Genomic DNA, 20,010 nt, shown 5'->3' with positions numbered 1-20,010 from the left:
CTCACATTTACTTAAATTTCTTTAAAAATGAAGTAATTACTTGCGTAACATTTATTTAATATCCGTAGGATTTATTTAAGATGTAAAAATGAATACATTTATTTTTCGCAAGAACAGCGGAGAGAATGAAAAGAATCCTTGTAAACCATAACCATTTACATCAAAGTAACGCAGGTTTCCCTATTTTTATACTTGGGATGAATTTCGGCATCGGTCGGGTGTTCACACTAGACGACGGCGATGCGCGGCGCACCGCCGAAATATTCCCAACCTGGAACTCGCGAAAAATTGCCGCGGTCCGCCGCGGTCCGCCGCCGTCTAGTGTGAACACCTATATGGATAATTGTATGAGCGAAAATTTCGCCGCCGTCCGCCGCCGTCCGCCGCGGTCTAGTCGGCGTCAGCCTCAAAAGTTTTTCGCCCAAAAAAACAGCAAGGCTTACCCCTTTGTATTGTTGGCGAAAATTTTTCCGATTTGAAAAAGCGCTGAAATAAATTATTTCACCTACTACTCCGACGTAATTTTGCGAGAGAAATAGATTGGGCGCAGTCCCAATACGCTGCGATCAACGAATCAAAAGTTACAGCCAAAAAACGAAAACCCGAGATTTCGACATTTTTCAGCAGGTGCTTTTTCCTTCGTGATTTCTATCCTGTTGATTCCACGCTGTTTTCGCTGCGTTTTCTGAGTTCCTCGGGGTCCAATTGGTCAGAAAAGGGCCACACAAATCGAATCGGAGACTAAAAGTTTTCCGCCCAAAAAAACAGCAAGGCTTACCCCTTTGTATTTTTGGCGAAAATTTTCGCGATTTTGAAAAGTGCTGAAGTAAATTCTTTAACGCACTATTCCGACGTGATTTCGCGAGAGAAATTGATTGGGCGCAGTCCCGATACGCTGCGATCAACGCATCAAAAGTTACAGCCAAAAAACGAAAACCTGTGCTTTCGACATTTTTCAGCAGGTGCTTTTTCCTTCGGGATTTCCATCCTGTTGATCCCACGTTATTTTCGCTGCGTTTTCTGAGTTCCTGGGGGTCCAATAGGTCAGAAAAGGGTCATGCAAATCGAATCGGAGACTAAAAGTTTTTCGCCCAAAAAAACAGCAAGGCTTTGTATTTTTGTCGAAAATTTTCGCGATTTTGCAAAGTGCTGAAATAAATTCTTCAACGCACTATTCCGACGTAATTTTGGGAGAGAAATCGAGTAGGCGGAGCCTCAATACGCTGCGATCAACGCATCTCAAGTTGCAGCCAGAAAACGAGATTCTGCGTTTTCGACATTTTTTAGCAGGTGCTTTTTCGCTTGCCGTTTCTCTCCTGTTGGTCCCACGCGTTTTTCACTGCGATTTCTGAGCTCCCGAGGGTCCAATTGGTCAGGTAAGGTCATTCACATTGAATCTGAGACCAAAATCTTTCGGCTTCAAAATCGAAGGAAAAGTAAGGCTAACCCCTTGGTATTTTTGGCGGAAATTTTCATGATTTTGAAAAGTGCCGGAATAAATTCTTCCATGCACTATTCCGACGTAATTTTGCTATAGAAATCGAGTAGACGCAGCCTCAATATGCTGCGATCAACGCGTCCAAAGTTACAGCCGAAAAACGAGATCCCGTGTTTTCGACATTTTTCAGCATGTGCTTATTCGCTCGCCGTTTCTCTCCTGTTGGTCCTACGCTCTTTTCGCTGCTTTTTTTGAGTTCTTGAGGGTCCAATCAGTCAGGTAAGGGTCATTCACATCGAATCTGAGACCAAAATCTTTCGGCTTCAAAATCGAAGAAAAAGTAAGGCTAACCCCTTTGTATTTTTGGCGAAAATTTTCGAAAGTTCGAAAAGTGCCGAATTAAAATTTTTCATGCACTATTCTGACGTAATTTTGCGAGAGAAATCGATTGGGCGTAGACCTAATAAGCTGTGATCAACGCATCTCAAGTTACAGACAAAAAACGAGATTTCGAATTTTCGCCATTCTTCTGCAGGAGCTCTTTCCCACGTAATTTCTCTGCCGTTGGTCCTAGTTACTTTTCGCTTGTGATTTTTGAGTCCCAGGGGGTCCAATCAGTCAGAATAGGATCATACAAGTCAAATCTGAGATTATTTATTCATTATTTACCATGTGCTTTATTCTATCAAGGTTAGAATCTTATCATGTCCAACTTTTTTCATGTTTTTCATTCTACGGTCCACACAAAAATTTAAAAACAAATACATCACTCAAACAACTTCACAAGGGAGAAAGGCTTTGACCTGACTTATTCTTCATTTCGATACAGTTGGATATAGCGTTCTCTGTGTTGCCTATCTCAGCGACAACAGCACTCTTATCGGATTTAACGCTAAAAATTTTCTCCACTTTCATAGACCACGTTCCCAACACAGCGTTCGGTCTCCCTACTTCTAGTCTTCATGGTTTCGCGCTTAGCTGACTACGGCGCTGTAGGTTTCTTCATGTTGCCAACTCAACTGTCTACAGTGAAAAATTAGCCGTCCCAGATTCATTGTCCTCAAGTGTACATGCGCATGCGCACGCGCTGTCGGCTTGCCGCACACTCAACTGGCGGAATGCGCGACCTAGTACGAAAATTGGTCCCCTATCGAGCACACCTTACTTGACTCCTTACATCATGGTCATGAAGATCGATTATCGAAATTCGAAGTTCGAACACCGGCTTCGAAAATGCGCACTGAAACGTACCAAAACAAATTGTGAAAAGATTATGCTGTCAGACCAATATCAAATTCAGTTGAATTACAATTTCTGATGCGTATTTGCCAGTTTCAAAGACCAAATTTTCTTGCATCATTTATTCATCCCAGTACCAACTCGAAATGGATCGTCCGAGCATGAGTGCATCTTTGGGAAACACTCTAACCTCACCACGAAAGAGAATGTCATTAACGCAGTCCCTGAAGAAGAGTAATTCGTAAGAAATCTTCCTACTGTATCATTGATTTCGCAATCCTTATCTCAGAATACGGGAAATATTTCGGCAAATTTCCACTTCAATGAATGATTAAAAATTTTCGAAATCTCTTCACCAAATGTAAATAATGTTTGGGATTGAATTCGTTAGATGAAGAAAAATACGATATATTTCCGAAAGAATTTCAAGCAGTCGGTTCAAATCCCCAGTTATATTTCCATGGCCCTGAAATATAGTTTTCTACATAACCAAACCATGTGTAAACCAATAATTTCTTAGCATGGTTCATAGCTAAGATGGGTAATTAGGGATACTGGGTAGACGAAACTTGATACTCTTCAATAGTCTTATTATGAGGTTGTCGTCCCTGGAGTATTCACCAAACTGTTATAATCATAAGTTGAGGAGATATCACCAAGTTTGAGAGTACAAAAGTAAATATTACTAAAGTTATAACTGAAAGCTTAAGTATCAATGTTTCGTTTCCAATTGCTGAAAGACGGTTGCAAATATATCAGATTCCAGCCATTTGTTTCTGCAGGTCCTCATTTTATTCAAGAGACCATATTGTACATATTAAATCGAACAATGTCTTCATCATAATTGCATATCTGATTTTTTGATATTATAACATTGCACCAATTTCGATTATGGTCAACAAATGACAATATTAAATTAAACACTGAAAGAAAAAAGAAAATGTCTGAGTACATAGAAAATAGTCTTCGAAATAAAATAAACTCTAGTCTAATGAAATCAATCCACACTGCTAGATTTTTAACTTTTTCGAAGCAATTTGAGATCAAGTATCGGTATGTAAGCTCTTGTTTGAAATCCCAGTAATATTTATTTGGGTATTTTTAACGTGATTTTCGTAGCTTAAGAATATAGTAATTGGTTAAATACTCAGTGTATGACAACCTCGTAATAAAATTGATAACCAGTATCGATATTTGGCCCAAAAACCTCCTCAAAAGAATATCTATGTAATGTGAAACAACGTAAGTTAATTTTTTTCAAATATTGAACAAACAACGCACATACACACGTAGCCACCGCTAAACATACTGTGGATCTTATAAAGTATCGTAAGATTTCACCTCTCATCCAATTTCAAATCCGGCTAACAATTAAAATGCCCTTATTTGTTCTCATCTGAATATAAATTGTTCAATTCCAGAGTAATAAGCATTTCAGGGCGATCGAATCAGTCTGTCCAAGTAATATGCAAGACGGCTGGCCATGTCGTGGAAAGTTTCGGACCTTCTTTGCCGGTTCTTGTGACCGAGGCATTGACGTTTGTTGATCGAAACACCGCAGTCAGCGTCAGTGTGTCTTTAGATGGATGGGCTTGGCTGGTTTGCGGGCGCAGGCTCCTTGTGTGGCAATGCAAAACAACCATTCATGATCCCAAGCTCAGGCGGACCTTTAACAGTCAATGTCGAGAGTTGCTACTTCCTCAAAGCGATCTTGCTCACAAAGCTGACTGCATTGCTGTCTGGCTGACTCCGGGTCATCAGGTTAGGTGTAAATCTAGGTGTAACAAGGAATAGCATACCTGAAGTTTCGATTGATCAAGCTTCAAGATTGGTCGGAAAGGATTCCAATAATACCGAGTAGATCACTGTAAGACTCGGCCATAGTTTTAATAATTCTCTACTTTTCAAAAGCCTCTCAGGTTTCATTCACTTTTCAGAAATTCGTCATCTAATCACAGTATTGGTAGAAAAGTTTGGTTTTCGATCAGACTTGGTTCATCGAAACTTTAAGCATATAGGTCATAAAGAATAAAAAATTTGGTGAACAGAAAATCAAGTAATTTAATTAATTTAGATGAGAAAAAAATTTTACAAATTTAGAAACCAGGCTCCGATTAATTTTTACTGGAGGCTTTCGACTTTAACCTGGAAAATTTTAGTCTTTCTGTAAGGATGTTGTTATTATATTACATTTTATTAATCATATTTCTCATATTTCTCATTTTTTTATTACCAAGGTTCCTAGCTGCATGGCTGTATCTCCGGAAGGCGTAGTTCGCTACTGGTCAAGCGTCGCTCATGAGGGGTCGTCGGTGGAAACAAGCGCAGAATTAGCTGGACAGGAGGTTGACTGTCTAACTTACGTACCAGGGCACGGTTGCATTTTAGCAACGACGACTTGCACAGTGGCGCTTTTGCAGCCACAATTTACCAGTGGACGAAACAGCATTTCTTGCCGAGTTCTTCGCACCAGCCAAGGCTGGCTAGGAGGCATAAGTCGTAGGATGTCTTCCTTGATCTTTGGAGCCATGCCTCAATCTCCAGTCACTGAAACAGTACTGAATTTTTAAATTTATTTAGCATTTTTAGAGCGATTAACTAGGCTCAAAGTCTAGTATAACCACCACTCACGAAATCCTATGAAATCTTGTCAAATCATATGAAATCCTTTGAAATTATACGGTGAAATCTCAGGAAATCTACTGAAATCCCATGAAACCTGTTGAAATCGAGTGAAATTTTTTGAAATTCCTAACATTTTATGAAATATTCTGAAATCCTGTAAAATCCTGTGAAATCTCCTGAAATCATTAAAAATATTTGATATTTTTGTAAATACAAGAATCCCCTGAGACTTCATGAACTGTTTTCAAATTGTTTGAAATCCGGAGAAATTCTGTGGAATCTTGTGAAATCATTTGAAACCACCAGAAATCACTAGAATCCTTTGAAATATTATGAAATTCTGTAACATTCTGGGAAATCTTGTAATATCTATGAAACCTTAATCCTTAAATCTGCTATACACACAAATTGATGAATTTATTTTCAAATAATTAGTGCTCGGGTTTTGTGGAGCAAGAGATATTTCAATCCTAGTTGCACATTTTCATTAAGTTGATTGAAGTTCATGCGAAATATTCCATGTAGCTCGTAGCAAATAATCTTTCAATAACAGGTGATTTTTCACATGTCGATAGAATTTGTGAAATATCGGTACGACCTTCAATATTTCTGCATCTGCAATCATGTACGTTAGCAGGCCGCAGCTTTCGCACGGTCGTCTGAGTAAAAAGTCACAGTCGACGATTTTCTTTCTGATTCAATTGTCTAGTGACGGTACTTTTTAATTACTTTTCTAGACGGCTGCAAAATCTATTTTTCTTAATAAATCAGTGCTTTAGCAAACAGTCTATTTGGAAGTATGTGTTGCTTATTCACAGAATGTTGATGGAGAATTCAGCATTGCGTATCCAGTGGTTGCTTAAAAGTGAAGTCTTTTCCAGACCAGAGGACTTGATAAAATTCTTTCCAAGACTGCATCAGTTAAAAAAGAAAGAAAAAAAATCAGTTTTTATGGAATGTATAAAGTTTTGGACAACATAGATATGGCAGAATTTTTTCCACTCTCGCGAGATATCTCCAGAAACTTTACCGATTTCTATTTTGACATTTCACTGAATTTCACTAGAATGCATGGAATTTCATGAGATTTCTCACTTTCTTGTGTTGAACAGTAAGAGTTTGCCTGATGTATTTAGTTTTTCAGAAACTTGTCAAGGTTACTTGTACATCGCTTGGTGAAAAAGCATCCAGAGTCTTGATATTAGCAGGCACCTCTCTGCAATACTGGTCATTTCCACACGGTGAGACGGAGAAGATGGAATTTGACGAAGACATTGGTCACACAGTTTCACAAGGTTTTCAACGAAGATGTTGGGTATGCAATTTCAAAGAATACCCCCAATTTCAGATTTCTGCACTGTTTTAGGGACTATATACGAGTATATAGCTGAAAGGGTGGGTTATTCTTAGAAATTTATATTTCTACAACCAATTGTTCAATTCGATTAGATTTGATGTTTTCAAAAGCATGTGGCTTCAGTGAGCTTCATTTAGAAATTTTTTCTCATTAGAATCAATTACCGAAAATCACTGCTATTGACAATAACGTCAACGATTTTGCTGCGTCAAAAGTTTTGAGGTGACCATGATATTTGGCGCAATCTCATAAACGGCTCAAACCAATTTACTTTAAATTTAGAGATAGCATTTTTGGACAGTTATGTCACTGATCAAAAGGATTGGCATGATTGTCAATGGTAATGCGCCTTATTGATTAGATCTGATACAATAGATATGTAAATGATGTTCTGAAATTGCAAAATTCATTCACTTTTTCAGCTGTCTAGTCATACGTACCAACTTATTTCTGGTTGGATCGGAAGCTAATTCAACTCCCTCTGTAAACTGAGTCGAGTTTCTCTTCTTTTTGGTAATTTTTCTTTCAATTATTCATCACAGGAATCCAGTGCTTGCGTGCCTCAGGGTATGGATACCTGTTTAATCGACATGCAGCCATGCGAAGAAGGCGTAGTAGTGCTGATGGCAGCAAGTTGCACAGAAGTATCACCAGAAATTCACTTTGCGATTGGTAATCCCCTAAAACTTGTTACTAAACAAATTTTTTTTAAAACATCTTTATTGATTTTAATGCGAAAATAGAAGTAAAAATTTAACAAGCTTTTCGACCAAATATCCATTCAAAAGTTCATTTATTCGGTTGCTACAATTGAAAAAACAAATCTTTGAAAGCTATCATTTCTGTTGAAAAACCAAATTTCTCCATAACTGAAGTTGGTGTCGGACTTCGGTGATCAAATGTTTTGTTGTGTTTTTTTTTTCTCTTTTAATATAGACGTCTAGGGACCAAAATACTTGGATATCAAAGTATAAGAATACGGCGATGAGAATATATCAGTAAATTTAATTCGTAGGCTCTACGATCCGAAAATTTGAAATAGTTCTACGGAAAGAGCGTAAGCCAAAAAAAAAAATGATATGTCCTTGTAGTCTAATATTGGCTGACGTTCCGTCTGGCGAAGCTCCCGTATTAAATTTGCTGAAACCCCGTTCTGTGTTATGGCAAGGTGGTTCTCAGACATTTAAAAAAAGATACAGAAAATATGAGTTATTTAATCAACGTCATTAATTACACTTAAAACTGATAATATCTTCACAAGCCTGGTTATTTAATCGTATGAAGTGTAAGATGTATAAATTCAATTTTAGACACATTTTTAATGTAAAAAATACAGACTTCTTACCTTTATATGTCTACAATGCATACGTGTACATTCGTAGGTTTAATTCCACTTGTTGATACGAAGTTAACAAATACACTAAAGTGGTTTATACCTTTGAAAATTGGTCCTTTACGATACCGAGATGACATCGAATCTACAATACTTTCGTATCGATTCATCCTGTCTGGATGGGAGGCCATTATATACAACCAACAGACGGTACTCATTGCAAACCGTGAGTAACATTTCTTAGTTTAAAACAGTACTATTTACTTCTTTGATGAAAGCTGAACATCTAAAAAGCGGACGGCTAGGTAACAGTTCCAGTTCTTAAGTATTCTCATTCAATTTGATAAGTTTATTCTGTTGACGTGTAAACCTTATACAGGGAATTTCCATCCGTTTTTATCTAGCGTCGGACGGTCATAATTCCCAAATTTATTGTAACTTCAGTACACGGTAATGCGCCTGTATTTTTCTGTTTCTTGACATCTAATTTTTTCGGCGTTTTTGAACAGCTAAAACAATTGTGTCAAATTATCACCAAAATTGTAAAAACCCTAAGATCTTGCTGAAAGTAATATTTTCATTTATGTGGAAGTTATGAATTATTTACTACTGTTCAGATTTATCGCTCAATCTATTACTCTAGATTTTTCAGGATGCTCTGAAAATTCTATATAGAATGATTAAAAATTCTAGGCACCCTTATAAATATTTTGATAATTGCAAAAAACCACTTTTAAAATGGTTTGGATTTGGTTCCAAAGCTACTTGTTAAAAGAGGCCGATGAAAGAGACTTTCCTGTTTTTCCTCAAGGAGACATGTAGAATTACACATCTACTTTTTATGTACCTTAGACATTTATTTTCCACTCTTATCTTGCACCCCCTCTTTTAACCTTGTTCACTTTAAAATTAAAATATTGTCTGAAAATTCCTTCATTTGAGTAATGAAATACTTTTTGGCCAGTTTTGAAATGTTTTGAACATGTTTCAGAAATTGCGTCTTTTTCAAAATTAGCGTTTTTCTTGCGATGTGAGAATAATTCTACAAAATAGTGGCAATCGAATTATTAGAAAATTTTATGCCTATTTCATATACTTGACTATTATTTATTATGCAGTATATCTCAAGAGAATCTTAAAAAAATAAAATGAAGATTATACGCTACAGTGTACAAAAAAGCAAATGAGTTAATTTCCAACTTTTCTGTTCAGAAAAGCCGGAGAGTTATTCAAATTTGTACGTCATGTTAATTTTTCTGACCATATTTTTATAGGTATGTCAGAACATGATCAAGAAAAAATAGATCTCGTCAAAGGCGGTGAAGATAACATACTCGGCGGCGCACTCTGTTCGGGAACTCCGGTACTTTTCACCAAAAATCTGGGGCTGGTTACGATCATACCCATGGATTTCAATGCTCAAGATTTCAACATGTATGTTGATGAAATTGATCTAACCTGTTTGGTGGGAGCGTGCAAATAGTTTTAAATTATGAATAGTTTGAATTATTTGAGTATTCGATTCTATCACTTTTGTTATTTAAGCTCCGCTTGAATACTTGCATCATTTAGAATGAAGATATTAGCAAGACATCGTATTTTCTGTTTCAGGAGTTATTCTGACGCTAATTTCAGCCTCGATTATGGCGGCAACAATTCGACATTCGGCGCAGAGAATTTTGCTGCTCAATTGAGTAACAATGATTTGCAGGAAATGACCTTTACCTCAGATGGTGCAACGCAATTGAGTGCAGCGTTCCTTCTTAGTCTCAGACAAAATAAGGTAAAATACATAAAACAAGGAGGAGAACGTCTGTTTCAAAAACTTCAATTATTTAATTCATTTGTGACATGAATTTGTTGTATTGTAACTATTAAGATTAGAGGTGTGCCAATCATTTGCAATCACGATAATTTAATTTTGAGATTTGATAACTGTTCGAATTTATGATTTAACTAGCTGAAATTCGCTAATTCTTTTTATAAATCACATTCAATTTTCTATTCACAAGAATTTTATAAATATTCTGAGAACACGAAAAAACTGGAGAAATCAGGATTGGAATAATGTGAACGATTTGAACTATTAAAACTAGTGGAATAACTGTGGCCATTCAAATTCATGAAATAATTCTAACGGTTCGAATTACAGAAATAATTTTAACTATTCAAACAATACAAACTATTCGCATGCTCCAATATTCGATTCGATTTTTTAAACGCATTTCACTATTTCTTTCGATTTAATTCGATCACTATTAACACACCTTTAAGAAAGCAAATATGTAAGATTACCAGATCCAGAAAAGTTGCGAGAGTCGCGCAAGAAATTGCAATTTTTTATAATTAGTCACTTCATCTTCATTGCATTGCCGTCGGACGAATCACGAAGTGCAGGATATTCAGAGCAACCGAAATGTTGTCAATCATTGCACGAGCTTATATTTTTTACAGGCTCAATGTCAAGAAATATTGTCGGGACTTTTTCCCCTTCAAGAGGAACCTGTAATGGATATTGACGCAATTTTGGACACAACAGTCTTAAAAGTTGCTAAAAATCTGATTGATGATTACCCAGCCAACGATCCTCGATGGACGGATCATAGGGACTTGTGTCAGTATTTGAACAATTATATACTCGTGGTGTTTAATGTTGCAAAATGTGAATCTCACGTGTTTGAAGCTATTAACCCTAATTGCTCACTCTGGGTGAATTTCACCTCAAACATCTTTCAAACTCTGTAGAGTCACTTTCTCGTGGAAATGGGTTTTGTGGTTTTTTTTTTAAACTTTGGTAGAAGTGAACGCTGTCACGCTGGGTGAATTTCATCCCAAACATTTTTCAAACTCTTCGTAGAGCCCCCTAGTCGTAGTTAATTTTGGTGAGGAAAACTGGTAGAGCTTTTTCTGTGATCTGTAAACAATACCAAGATATATACGTTTTTTTTTTTTTAGATTTTTAGAAATCTTCATTGAAGCAGGATATAATTTTTTTGGAACTGGGGTGAATTTCATTATCTGTGACCGTTACGCGATTCTACTGAGGTTTAACCAATTGGGGTTAAACTTGAAATCATTCGTACTTTTATATTCTCAAGTTATGAAATTATTCACACGGAAATGTTATCATTTCACAAATTTATATTTTCATATCCAAATGTTGACATTTATTATGGCAGAATAAGTTCTGATATTTGTATTTACATATTAAGATTCAAGTCAATGTTCCGATGTTCAGGGGAGTTATGACATTTCTTTTCTTCATTACTACTAAATGTCACAAAAACCGAGTGTATTGATCAGTTTGGGTGATTCAGGAAATGTCCGGTACAAGACAGAACTTTACAGCAACTCAGCCACACTCTTCTGGTCATTATAGATTGCAATACTCATCTCTAACATTTATATTTTTGCTATTTATAGCTATGACAATAAATGCTGTTACCGCTATGCAAATTCCCCACCAACTGGAAGGAAAACAGAAGGCCTTGGATCTTTTCATAGAGTTTTTGAAAGAATTCAATTTATGGGACAGGGTAAGTTTGTTTGTTTATCTCTTTACAGTCATTCCTTCAAAAATTAAATAGCTATTTTATTTATAAATTTTAATTTTTTTCTAGTTCTGCGCAGTTTCATACAGAGGAATAATCATGGCCGCAACACATGTTTTGGGGGAATATGCTGAGAAAATAGTCGCTGCCACAGCGATTTACAACTTGCAAATGAGGTGATAGGTTTGAAATTTACGTTACGTTACTTGTTGTTTTTTCATTGAAAACATTTGAATGTAACATAAATTCGTAGATGGGATAGACCCTTTGTAATTTTCTGCTCTAATAGAGGAGATCAAAGTTGGTAACGTTGACATAGCCAAAAATTGCAAAACAATCATTACTTTGCTACTAAACTGTAACTGAAGAAGTTGAGTTTGTCAAATAATTTATTTTTGCATGGTCTACTTGCTTTGCATTATTATATCAGCGTTACAAACTTCAATCTCATTCTCAGATCATTCATCCTTAATACCTTAGCTTGCATCACCAATGTGAGAAATTAGAAAACAAGAAATTATGCTCTATACTCAAACCGATTCTCCCCGTTATTACCTCCGATTTGATGCGAGATTTTTTACTTCAATTCGCCTATCCCACAAACTTTTTGTGTCAATTTTTCCACGTAATATGAATTCCCGTGCCTCAAATTAAATGATTACTTTCCTTCAGCCACAAAATCTTTAGAAAAATTTGGTTTCGAGGTACAATGACACAGCAAAATTTCTTGTGAAATGTCTTTTTTTTCTGCTACGCCAGGATTTTGAGACATAATCATTCAAAGATTTTGAAAGCTGGATATTTCAATCTTTTTTCAATTTCTTAAATGAGATATTTAAATATTTTGAATAATTTTGTAAAGTTTGTCGAGTACGAGAAAAAGTGTAAACAATTTTCCACCAAATTATTGATACCGATGACTTAGTTCAAGGTGAGCTAACGTTCCGTTTGAAAGCCGTTTGTTTTCACTCCCAGTCGAAAATGTCATGAATAGCAAAAGATTTTTTCCGTAGAAAAATATGTCTTAAATCCAATACTAAACGGTTGCTCCCAGATCCTGAAGTTTTTTCATTGAAACAACGGGGCAGTTATCGTGTGTTCCTTTGTTTCTTCAAATTGTTCTCACTCAGCCGCATTTAATGATATGAATTTGATTCTGGAAGTATTTTGTAGGGAATTGATTAGAGTTGATTTTTATACGTTTTGTAGAATAAAATTAATAAAAATATGCTTTCATACTAAACACCCGGAATTCATCAAATATGCACATTTCACAATTTTACACTCAACTCGTGAATATTTTATTCTTGCCTACAGACACAGTGACATCATGGATCCAATCATGGACCAAACCGTGAGTCCAGAAGCACGCGTTTCAGACGAGTTAACCACTCGAGACATATTTTACCGGGAAGTGAGTAACGTTCACGTTTACTTACCGTTACTTGTGAACAGTGCTTGCAAAATCACCCAATCTGAGAGAGTCACAAATCAAGTAGCTCAGTACATTCTTCAAGTAAATGCACTCTTACTGGTAAGACACACATCTATCTATTTATGAAAAATGTTGTATGCCATGTTTGTGTTTGAGCCATGATTATTGCATTCTGTTCTTTCGTGCATACTACAGAGCGTTTTACACGAGGTAGTGAAGTATAGGCAGCAAAATGCAGTGAGATTCGTGCCAGCCAGATGTTCTAGCGGAATAACAGAATATCTCCCATGGACAGCAGCAATGGGTAAACATGGATTACGTAATTGTCTCCAAACTATGGTGCGTCAAGTTTTTTCTACAACCAATAAAAATTTTCTTCTTTTGGGCATATGTTCCGAAATGGGCAATTCATACTTAGGAAGCATTTTGGATACTTGGATTTATGCAAAATACAAAGTCGCCTTGACTATTTGACTAGCTTCTTTTGACAAATATGACTTTCGTATGATTCGTTTCATGTCAAATCACTGAGCTTTGACCCAACCAGTCTAATTCGAACAAATTTTTGTAAAATTTGTAACTTTCGAATATTGATATGAAATTTTGAAAAAAGTCTGAAATCTTTCTTGAAATGAATCTGCTATAATGAATGAAAATTAGCCGAATTAAAAATGCTTGATGATTTGGAATGAATATACCCTTTTGCGTAGGGTAAAAAAGATATTTTCTGCTTTTATGTTTCTCGACTGAAACAAAATAGCCATCTGACCCAAAGAGAAATTCAGTGGCATTCTCATATCTGAATAAGATAATAAAGAATTGAAGTCAAAGTTATACTGAATCTAAAGTTAGCAAAATTATGACAAGTCAAACTTAAGTGCCAGCTGTACTATACGCAGAGAATTTGAGTGAATACACGAAAATTTTTAAGGTGATTTTATTAATGTTTAATTAGAGGCACATCAATTGATTCAAACAATATTTCTCTATGGGCGGTGAAAAAAAATTTGTTGCCACTGCAAATAATTTTTTGGGACAGGTAAAAAGTTGGTGAGATTAAGTGAAATTACTTGCGAGCAAGGAAACATTTTTTTGCAAGTAGCTCAACCAATCTTGTTTTTTTGTGTGATAAATTGCGAAGAGCTTCTTTGAGAAATACGTTTTTATCAAATTTATTGTTCTCGCAAAATTACACTAGAGTTTTGACTCCAAATAGCGTTGCCCTGAATTTCAGAAAGTAGTTAACCTTATCTTTGTATCTTGAAAAAAAATTTAGAATAACAACAGATCTATTTAAATAATAATGAAAGATGAACTCAATTCAAATTGTCTGCATAAAATAAACTAAATAACGTTGATCACTGACGACTGTAGCCGTAATCCTACTGTTTTTTCTACACAAGAATAAATCGCAGTTCATTTATAAATTGTCAACTTGTCTTACAGCAAAGTATAACTTTGAAGTACGGAGTGAATGGAACAAGCGATCATTCAGTTCGGAACGAACTGTACGAGCAGCTGGTTAGTCTGGTTGACCTGATTTTAGATGGTAAAAAATGTCATTTGGAAAGTATACGTGGAACAGAAAAATTCGAAGTGTTATTGAAGCAGTACGAAAATGAGCGAGCAAACTTGATACAACCACTTGGTAAGTAAACAAATTTTGTCTGCCGCTAAGTGTGTCGACAAATCTGACTATATCTCACATAATACGAGGCATTTGTTTTGTTTTGCTTTCAGTGAAAGAAGAACAATACGAACAGGCAGCTATATTAGCCGAAAAGTATTGCGACTTTGCTTCCCTGGTACAAATATGTGAACTAACGAACAATCAGAATCGTCTCGATTCTTACATTGAAAAGTTTGCAGCACAAGACTTTGTTGGATTTCTGTTTTCATGGTAATTGTCAATTTGGTTTTTAACAAAATGAATACACTTGGTCAAATTTTTACCAGACAAGATTTTGAATTTGAATCAGTTCATATTAAATTTATGGATATTCCAATTGATTATAATTACTTTGCTAGGATTTTATAGATCTGGATAATTTTCCTTGTATTTTACGAGATTGCAGAGATTCCCAGAAGATTACAAGAATGATGAATAACTAGTGTGATCTTGTGTACAAATTCCATACTCACTTTGTAACTCTTTATGCATCGCTTCTGCAGGTACGTCAAAGATGGTAAACAAGGCAAATTAGTTGAGAGATGCAGGCGAGGCGGTGCAGCTGAATTAGCTGAAAAGCTGTCCGAGCATCCTTCTTTGTCTTGGGTGCAGGCTGCTTTATGCGATGAATTGCGTCTTGCTTCAAACACTCTTCACACACTAGCTATGGAAGAAATTGACCTTGTCATGCGTAAGAAGGTAAAGTATTTTATGATCGGGTGTTTGTAAGCCTGAAGTTCAACTTCACGGCCAAAAAACACGATCGAAGAATATACTTTGCATATACTCGATTAAAAAAATTTAGTTCGTAACTCGGCTTTGTTAGGATTGTGTGTTCCTTGGACTGATTTTACCATGCGGCACACAATCCTCATTTGGTTCGTAAAGACCTACTTTACGGCCTAGGTACGGAAAATGCTATACAAGTAACAAAGTGATTAGTTTGGGAACGACGTTCATGTTTTCTCGCATCTACCAATAAAACTTGTTGTGAATACCAAGAAAATAATTCTTGCGAAAGGCTATTTCTTAAATCTAACTTCAAAAAGTCGCTTCCATAACTCGAAGTTTTACAGGATCAAGTCCTCATCATTAAATGCAGCTGTGTTATTTGAATGGGAAAACTTCTAGTTCCAAAAGCAATCTTTTGAAATTGGATTTTAAGGGATATCGTGTCAAAAGGATTCCTTCATTGCTATTCGCAACAAGTTTTGACAATGGTAGAGAAAAATTGACAAAACCGTTCCTTCCAAATGAAAAATCTTAACAAATATAGTAATCATGTGCAATCTTGCAACAATAAATAACTAGCAAATTATTTAAACATCAGTTGCCTTCAGTTACATGCATTTTTATTTATCACTGATTCAAATTGAAACTATTACAGTTGAAAACAAGTTGAGTATACAAATGAAGAAGGAATCTTGACAACAGTTGCCATGTACGTTATACGCATGCCTATTCATTGTAGAATTCCGGTGTATTAGAACTAAGCGAAAACAGTTTCTTATTTTTCGTATTTGTTTTTTGCCTATTTCTCTCTGTAGATGTACAAAAATCGTTAACAATCATTTTGTCGGTTACAGTCAATGCTTTCTCTATCGAAATTGGCGCTATTTGCATCTGACGAGCCGGAGGATGAGGTAATCGAATGTGCTGAGAAGATAAATAGAGATCTCGAATTAATTGCTCACCAAGAAGAGGTGCCAGCATCTGTACTTGCAAGTTACGGATACGATATAGAAAAATTACGAGTTCTCACACCTACCGAACTTATCACGGTACGTAGACCTTTGACCATTTATCTAATTTCTTAATTTCTTAATTTTTAAATTTTCATATAAACTGCGTTCCATGTATAGAGTTTTTTTCGCGCAGATTTCTATTTCTTAGTAGCCCGAATGATGAAACTTCCACTAGATACGTTCTATTATATTCTACAACATCTCACTTTACTCAAAACATTATTTCTACAATCCAACCCAATTATTGTATTTTCAACCACTTTAACGCGATTTGAAATGAAACATCGTCGTCCAGTTATATACATGTGACGAAAATTTGTTGGCGAGTGAATACGACTTCAAGAAAGCCTTGGATTTGCTCGAATTTGTTCATGAACAAGAAGATAAATCTTCCTTGAGATTAAGGATTTGGGCCCGAGCAGCGAGAAGAGATCGTTGGGACAGTGTAGGCAACAATCCTGAACAACAAGCGCAAAATACAGTTTTCTTCAAGCTGGTAGATTTGGCGCATTTCATGGGTGAGTAGATTTGATGCAGTTTACTTGGCAGTATTGCTGAATTTCGATATTTCTGTTTATCTCCTGTTATTTCACAGATCCTCAAAATTCTCAGCTGCTTGGCGTCAATTTTTTTTACACAACTCTCGAAATTTCCACAAATTTTTCACATCGGTTTAAGATCTCCTTAATTATCTACAATCAGCAGCAATACAATTAGCAAGCAAGAAATCCGTATTTTATGGTGTAGACATGTCAATAGTCTGTCCCTTCAACAATTGATGTTTTGAAAATAAAACATTTCAAAGCACCAATATTTTCGCTTCAGTTTCGATCTATTTGCTAAAATTGAAAAAAAATTGCTCAAAATCAATTTTATAGTAATAAAGGATTAGAACGTAATAAGTAATACTTGGTATTATTTTTACAGGTGCTAGAATTCAGGACTTCCTTCCACCGCTGGATGCGTTGTTAACAGAGCCAGAACTTGGCAGTCTTGCTGGTTCGAGTAGTTTTCAATTTCTAATCAAAATTGGATATGAATATGTTTACCGTAACTATCATGTAACCAATGAATCATTACTATTCTAGTACAGTATTTTTTTTTTTCTTTTTGTAAAGAATGAATAACTAATTTGAAATGAAAGAAATAAAAAAAAATTTTTAAACTCAAACGAGGTGTTTTTTATCCAAGGAAATTATAAAGTGACTCACACGAATTAATCTTCATAGAAACAACGTTTGATAATCGATGTAATAGAAATCGATGATTGACCTTGTTAATATCTTGAAAAGTTTGGGTAGTTTGTCGTTGTATAGCAATAATTTTTAGAATGACAAAGTTCATGTTTCACGTGTTGGCAGTTTCAAAAAAAAAATTTGTCACCTTCTCCATTCATGAAAAAGACGTTAGTTACATAGAAGATGAAATTAATTTTTCTTGCTACTTTTCATAAAATTTTTGAAAAAAATGTTATTCAGCAACGACGTTAACACCTTACAAAGATTTCAAATAAATTTAGTATAATCGTCTTCTCTACTTCAGTTAAATCGCATCGAATCTTGCCACCAATTTAATTGTTATTTCCAAACACTTGGCAATATGTGTTCAAATCGATTAGAATCTAGTTTAGCATATGTCTCTTTCAAATTTTGGAAATATTTAAAAAAAAATGTATAACAACTGCTACGTAATGTTAACATGCTTCTTATAGAGTGGAGAATGATTTAAAATTTTCTTTATATTTTAAAAGCATTAAATACTGATTTTGGTCCATACAAAGTTGTTCAAAGTGCTCAAGCAGGTAAGAAAAAATCTCTATCATGAGAACACTGTTGAAACAATTGGAAAACAAAATGAAGTATTGGAGAATTATTCGAAAATTTGAAAAGGGTTAAAAGATTTTCAAGTTGAAAGTGATTTCATAAGAAGATTAAAAAAAATAAAACTGGGGTTTTAGCTGTATTACTATTAAAATATCAATGTAACTGTAAACAGTGAGGGTACACAATGATTCATGTTGCACGGAACGCCATATATATATACTGGACAACTAGTGGATGAGAAATAATAATTATTCGAGTTTCGTGCACGTTGAATTTCCCTATATAAAATAAAGAATTAAATTACACGTTGAGTGTAATTTATCAGATCTGAATTTTTTTTCTTCTAGTATTATTATTATTGCTCTTTACGATATAACATGCTATCGTGACAAACTTAACTAAAGTTTACATTTAAATAAAGATTTTGGAAAAAACGATAAATGTAAAATATAAAACTAGAAATTGAAACCCTGAAAAAATAGAAGGTGCACAACTGACGTATCTAAAGTCTTCAATGCGTACAATATATCTGACGTGATTTGGCGTTTTGCAGTCCATCTCTGAAATGAAAATAAAAATAAATACTTTCAAGGAAATCTAATTAATTTCCAAACATAGTTGAAAGATTTGAGTAATCTTGGAACATGAACTGATAAAAATTATGTACTGATATCACTGTGTAGCCACTTATTTTCAGTTATGAGTATACCATAGATATCAATACAATTCCACTGACTCATGTTTGGAAAGTATACAAGTATACATACCTTTTGTCAATTTTTTAATAAAGTTATTTTAGAATTGTAAACGAAGGTGGTAATTACTTTTATACATTGTAATTCAAACGTAAAATAACTAGTGTTTGTAATTGATTTCGACTAATTTATTGATGAACCATGCGTTTTGAAATTAAATACCGAATCTCAAAATATAATTGTATTTTATAACTGATTTTGGCTCAATTACAACAAATCACGAAAGTTTTGTTGACGAAAATTTAACCAATCACAACTTGTAATTGAAGAGTGGTGCTTGTAATGCATTAATTACAGGGATCGAAACAAGTAATGTTTTCTGTGTCTGTAAAACGGTGTATTGACACACTTACCGCTACATTGTTGCATGGTTGTCACATTCTGTACTCGATAATAAGTTTTGGGGCATGCTTTTCCAGTCCTACAATCAGAGTAATCAGTCATACTGATCTCGTTGTGACCTCGCAAGTCCTGGCAGTAAAATCCATCGCGAGTACCGACTGTGGGCCACTCGTTCCATGAACAAACTCTCATGGCGCCATAGCCGACAGAGTGAAACTTTAATAGAAACATGATTCGTGCTCATTTGTGCGTTGCAAATAGTTGTAAGGAAATGACTTTATACATTATACTCACTGTCACTTCAACTTTCTTAGTATTTCCTCTCCATTGCGGATGTAGCTGATATGTTACAGTCTCTTGAAGCCCTGTATAATCTTCAAATTGATTCTTTGATCCATACGTCAGATTGAAATTTGAAGGGGGTCTCAACACTCTTGGAACTGAAAATTGCAATATTAACTCTTACACAGTTTTGGCTCATCTTAAATACTTATAGTTGTTACATTTTTTTGACTCACCATTCCGGAGGTGCATGCTCAAGTCGTCTATTTTTAAACTTTTAATTAAATAATCCTCGCTGGTCAAAATAAGGTTTTTCAATGGATCGGAGTAAAATTCTGAACCGTAGTAAACAAATCTTACATCTGAAATATTAACGTGACGTTGATCAAGGTGAACATAAACATTCCGAGGAATAT

At 35.2% G+C, this 20,010-nt stretch overlaps 2 protein-coding genes across 4 annotated transcripts in view; one reads left to right on the top strand and one right to left on the bottom strand.

The window, feature by feature from the left end:
- Positions 1-2,631: 2,631 nt before the first annotated feature.
- LOC124182687 (nuclear pore complex protein Nup133) lies at positions 2,632-17,563 on the top strand. 2 transcript variants are annotated; one of them, XM_046570253.1, is made up of 19 exons: positions 2,632-2,918; positions 4,099-4,438; positions 4,915-5,232; positions 6,447-6,617; positions 7,202-7,331; positions 8,042-8,218; positions 9,267-9,426; positions 9,604-9,775; positions 10,447-10,606; positions 11,416-11,528; positions 11,613-11,719; positions 12,861-13,077; positions 13,174-13,317; positions 14,425-14,626; positions 14,719-14,878; positions 15,151-15,346; positions 16,234-16,428; positions 16,688-16,910; positions 17,320-17,563. In XM_046570253.1, exons 1-19 carry the CDS (start codon positions 2,824-2,826, stop codon positions 17,478-17,480), a joined length of 3,441 nt encoding a protein of 1,146 aa, XP_046426209.1. In that variant the 5' UTR covers positions 2,632-2,823; the 3' UTR covers positions 17,481-17,563. The 2 variants fall into 2 exon arrangements, with proteins under 2 accessions (XP_046426209.1, XP_046426208.1); XM_046570252.1 differs by lacking the exon at positions 2,632-2,918 and adding an exon at positions 3,489-3,730.
- The window catches only part of LOC124182693, a 13,404-nt gene continuing 10,901 nt past the window's right edge, over positions 17,508-20,010 (bottom strand). For both annotated transcript variants that reach the window (XM_046570266.1, XM_046570267.1), the window contains 4 exons: positions 19,831-19,956; positions 19,607-19,752; positions 19,324-19,528; positions 17,508-18,775 (listed from right to left, as the gene is read on the bottom strand). In XM_046570266.1, coding sequence (XP_046426222.1) covers positions 18,627-18,775; positions 19,324-19,528; positions 19,607-19,752; positions 19,831-19,956 — 626 coding nt within the window. In that variant the 3' untranslated portion in view covers positions 17,508-18,626. The remainder of the gene's footprint in view (positions 18,776-19,323; positions 19,529-19,606; positions 19,753-19,830; positions 19,957-20,010) is intronic.

The sequence above is a fragment of the Neodiprion fabricii genome, chromosome 5 (assembly GCF_021155785.1).
Source record: "Neodiprion fabricii isolate iyNeoFabr1 chromosome 5, iyNeoFabr1.1, whole genome shotgun sequence".
NCBI lineage: Eukaryota > Metazoa > Arthropoda > Insecta > Hymenoptera > Diprionidae > Neodiprion > Neodiprion fabricii.
Note: the sequence above shows the minus strand (reverse complement) of the source record. Positions and strands in the feature narration are given on the sequence as shown.